We start from the raw sequence: 2,713 nt of genomic DNA on the forward strand, positions 1-2,713 counted from the left end.
CGCGTCTCCCGGCCCTCCGGCGGGCCTCGGGCACTCGGCGCTGCAGCTCCCTCCCTGTGGCCCCTTGCCGGGCCCTTCCCTGATCCCTCTCTCACCCAGGCCTCTCCCTGCGCCCCAGGGACTCCCCTGCACCCCCAGGTCTCTCTTTGAACCCCTGCCCCTCCTGACCCTTCTCGCTACCCAAGCCTCTCCCTGCACCGCCGGAGCCTCTGCCTGAGCCCTCTCTCATTCCCCAGCTCCCTTCTGCACCCCCAGGCTCTCTGACCTCTCGCTCTCACCCTCCCCAGGCCCCTCCGTGGACCTCTGACCCTCCACGCCACTTCCTGGACCCTCAGGCTCCTCCCCTGGGCACTGGTGCCTACCCAGGTCCCTCCTTGGGGTACCAGGGCCTTTCCCCTGGCCTGTCCCTGAATCCCAGGCCTTCCTCCAGCCCTCTGCCTCCTCGGGCCTCTCCCCGGGCCGGATCTGCCCTTCGGCTTCCCTGGCGCCCCCAGGTCCCAGGCCTCCCCCAGCCCTTCCTCCAGTCTCTTGTCCTCCTGGCCTGCCACAGTCCCCTTCTGTGCCTTTCTGTCTTTAGCCACAGCCCCCTCTGGCCTTCTCCGAGCGCCCTCCCACAGCGCCCCTCTTTACTCACCCCAGCCGCCCTCTGCCTCTGCCACCCCCCACCGTTCCTCTCTCCTCTCCCAGGGCACAGATGGCCCTGGCGCACCCTGGTGTGGGTACACAAGGGCCCTCCTGCAGGGGCAGGGTTCCCGCTTGGTTGGTTTCTTAACCCCTTGGCTTCCTCTCTTCTCATCTTGAAAAAAGGAAAAGAAAATGGTTTTGTTTTGGCTGTCCTGCCTCTTCATACTGTTCCTTTTCTCTCCTCCCCACCCCACTTTTGTCCTCTGAGTCCCCCCATCCTCGGGGAGGGAGCAGGTGCCGGATCCCTCCTCCTTCTCCCTCCCTCCCCAGCTCCAAGCTGCCTTGGGCTTCACGGAGCCCTGGGCGCCCCTGAGGGCTGCGGGCGGCGGGCGGGACCCTGGGTCCTGCCTCTGAGGCAGAGCTGGAGCTTGCTCCCGAGCCTTTAGGGTTACCCCAGCCGATAGCCTGTGGGGCGGCAGGGACCGCGGCGCGGGCTACCCCCAGCTTGCGCGGGAAGGACCTGTTGCCCTGGTCCGTCGCTGGAACCCTGTGAAGTCAGTGCTGCTCTCCCCACCCTACCCCACCCCGTTTCCTAGATGAGGAGGCTTCGGGGTTCGCCATTCCCCCCGGCCTCCAGCGCAGAGCGAGCCCAAGGCCAGGCTCTCCGCCAGGCCCTGCCCCTGCCTGGCTCCCCGTTGGAGGCAGCATGGTCGCCGGGGCAGCATGGGGCCGGGCAGAGTGACAGCCCGAGAGTTGTGCGAGAACGACGACCTGGCCACCAGCCTCGTCCTCGACCCCTACCTGGGCTTCCGCACCCATAAGATGGGCGTCAGGTGAGGCAGCCGGGGCGAGGGCGGCGAGGGGGTCCCCGCCCCGTCTCCTGCGCCACCGTCCTGTCCTTCAGCCCTCAGCGAGCCCCCGCAGCTCCACTGGGTGGGGCGGGGCCAGCAAGGCCCTGGGACCCAGGCGTGCCCTCTCCCCCAGCCCCGTGCCCCCCCTGCGGCGACAGCACCACCTGCGCTCAGCGCTGGAGGCTTTCCTGAGGCAGCGGGACCTGGAGGCTGCGTACCGGGCCCTGACGCTGGGAGGCTGGATGGCCCACTACTTCCAGAGCCGGGGCCCGCGGCAGGAGTCTGCCCTCAAGACCCACGTGAGGGAGCCCTCCCTTCCCCTGCCCTCCCGCGTGTCCCCCACGCACTTGCCCCCGGCAGGCTCTGAGCCCCTCAGCGCAGCCCCCAGCCCCCCACCTCCTAGCCCTTGAGAATCCTAGGAGCGGGCAGCGGGGGGCCTCAGGCATGGAGGCCAAAGCTCTTTACTTGACAACAGAGGAAACAGGCCCTAAGAGGGGACGTGAGTCCCCCAGGACTACATGGCCCGCCAGTGGCAGAGCAGGCCGAGAGCCCTGGAGAAGGAGAGGGGCCAGAGATGCCCCTGGCCCACCTCCTCACCCCACCCCTCGCCCCCAGATCTACCGCTACCTCCGCGCCTTCCTGCCCGAAAGCGGCTTTGCCATCCTGCCCTGCTCCCGCTACTCCATGGAGACCAACGGGGCCAAGATCGTTTCCACTCGTGCTTGGTAGGGCCGGACTCCCAGGGGGCTGCAGGAGAGGACACCCTGTCCCCTTGAAGGAGCCGGCACGGGTGGGTGGGAGAGGGCCCACGTCCACAGCCTGGCCGCCCTCGGGAGGAGAGGGGCTGGGCTGGCGCTGCAGGAAAAGGGGCGCAGAGCAGCGGCCGGGAGTCTGGAGAGCCGGGGCACCAGGTCTAGCACGGTGCAGACGGGAGCCCCCAGGCTGCAGCAGGGAAGCCATCCAGGTGGGTGGGTGGCTTTGAGGGGCCACTGTCCCCAGGGCCTTCCTACCTGCAGGAGGCCCCACTCTTGGGTCGTTCTGGGCATGAGGCCCTGCCCCTGAGCAGCCAGGACCCTGGCAGGAAGAAGAACGAGAAGCTGGAGCTGCTGGTGGGCTGTGTGGCAGAGCTGCGGGAGGCGGATGAGGGGCTGCTCCGGGCCGGTGAGAACGACTTCAGCATCATGTACTCCACCCGCAAGCGCAGCGCCCAGCTGTGGCTCCCCCCCCCCCCCCCCCCC

General features: G+C 68.6%; 1 protein-coding gene across 2 annotated transcripts in view; it reads left to right on the forward strand.

Moving 5' to 3' along the window:
• Positions 1–1,121: 1,121 nt before the first annotated feature.
• The window catches only part of KMT5C (lysine methyltransferase 5C), a 4,567-nt gene continuing 2,975 nt past the window's right edge, over positions 1,122–2,713 (forward strand). Inside the window, exons 1-4 of one of the 2 annotated variants that reach the window (XM_027772597.1) lie at positions 1,122–1,457; positions 1,609–1,774; positions 2,091–2,200; positions 2,557–2,695. In XM_027772597.1, the coding sequence (XP_027628398.1) occupies positions 1,348–1,457; positions 1,609–1,774; positions 2,091–2,200; positions 2,557–2,695 (525 nt within the window). In that variant the 5' untranslated portion in view covers positions 1,122–1,347. The remainder of the gene's footprint in view (positions 1,458–1,608; positions 1,775–2,090; positions 2,201–2,556; positions 2,696–2,713) is intronic. The other variant, XM_027772596.1, reaches the window with a different exon arrangement.

The sequence above is a fragment of the Tupaia chinensis genome, unplaced genomic scaffold, assembly GCF_000334495.1.
Source record: "Tupaia chinensis unplaced genomic scaffold, TupChi_1.0 Scaffold000286_1, whole genome shotgun sequence".
NCBI lineage: Eukaryota > Metazoa > Chordata > Mammalia > Scandentia > Tupaiidae > Tupaia > Tupaia belangeri.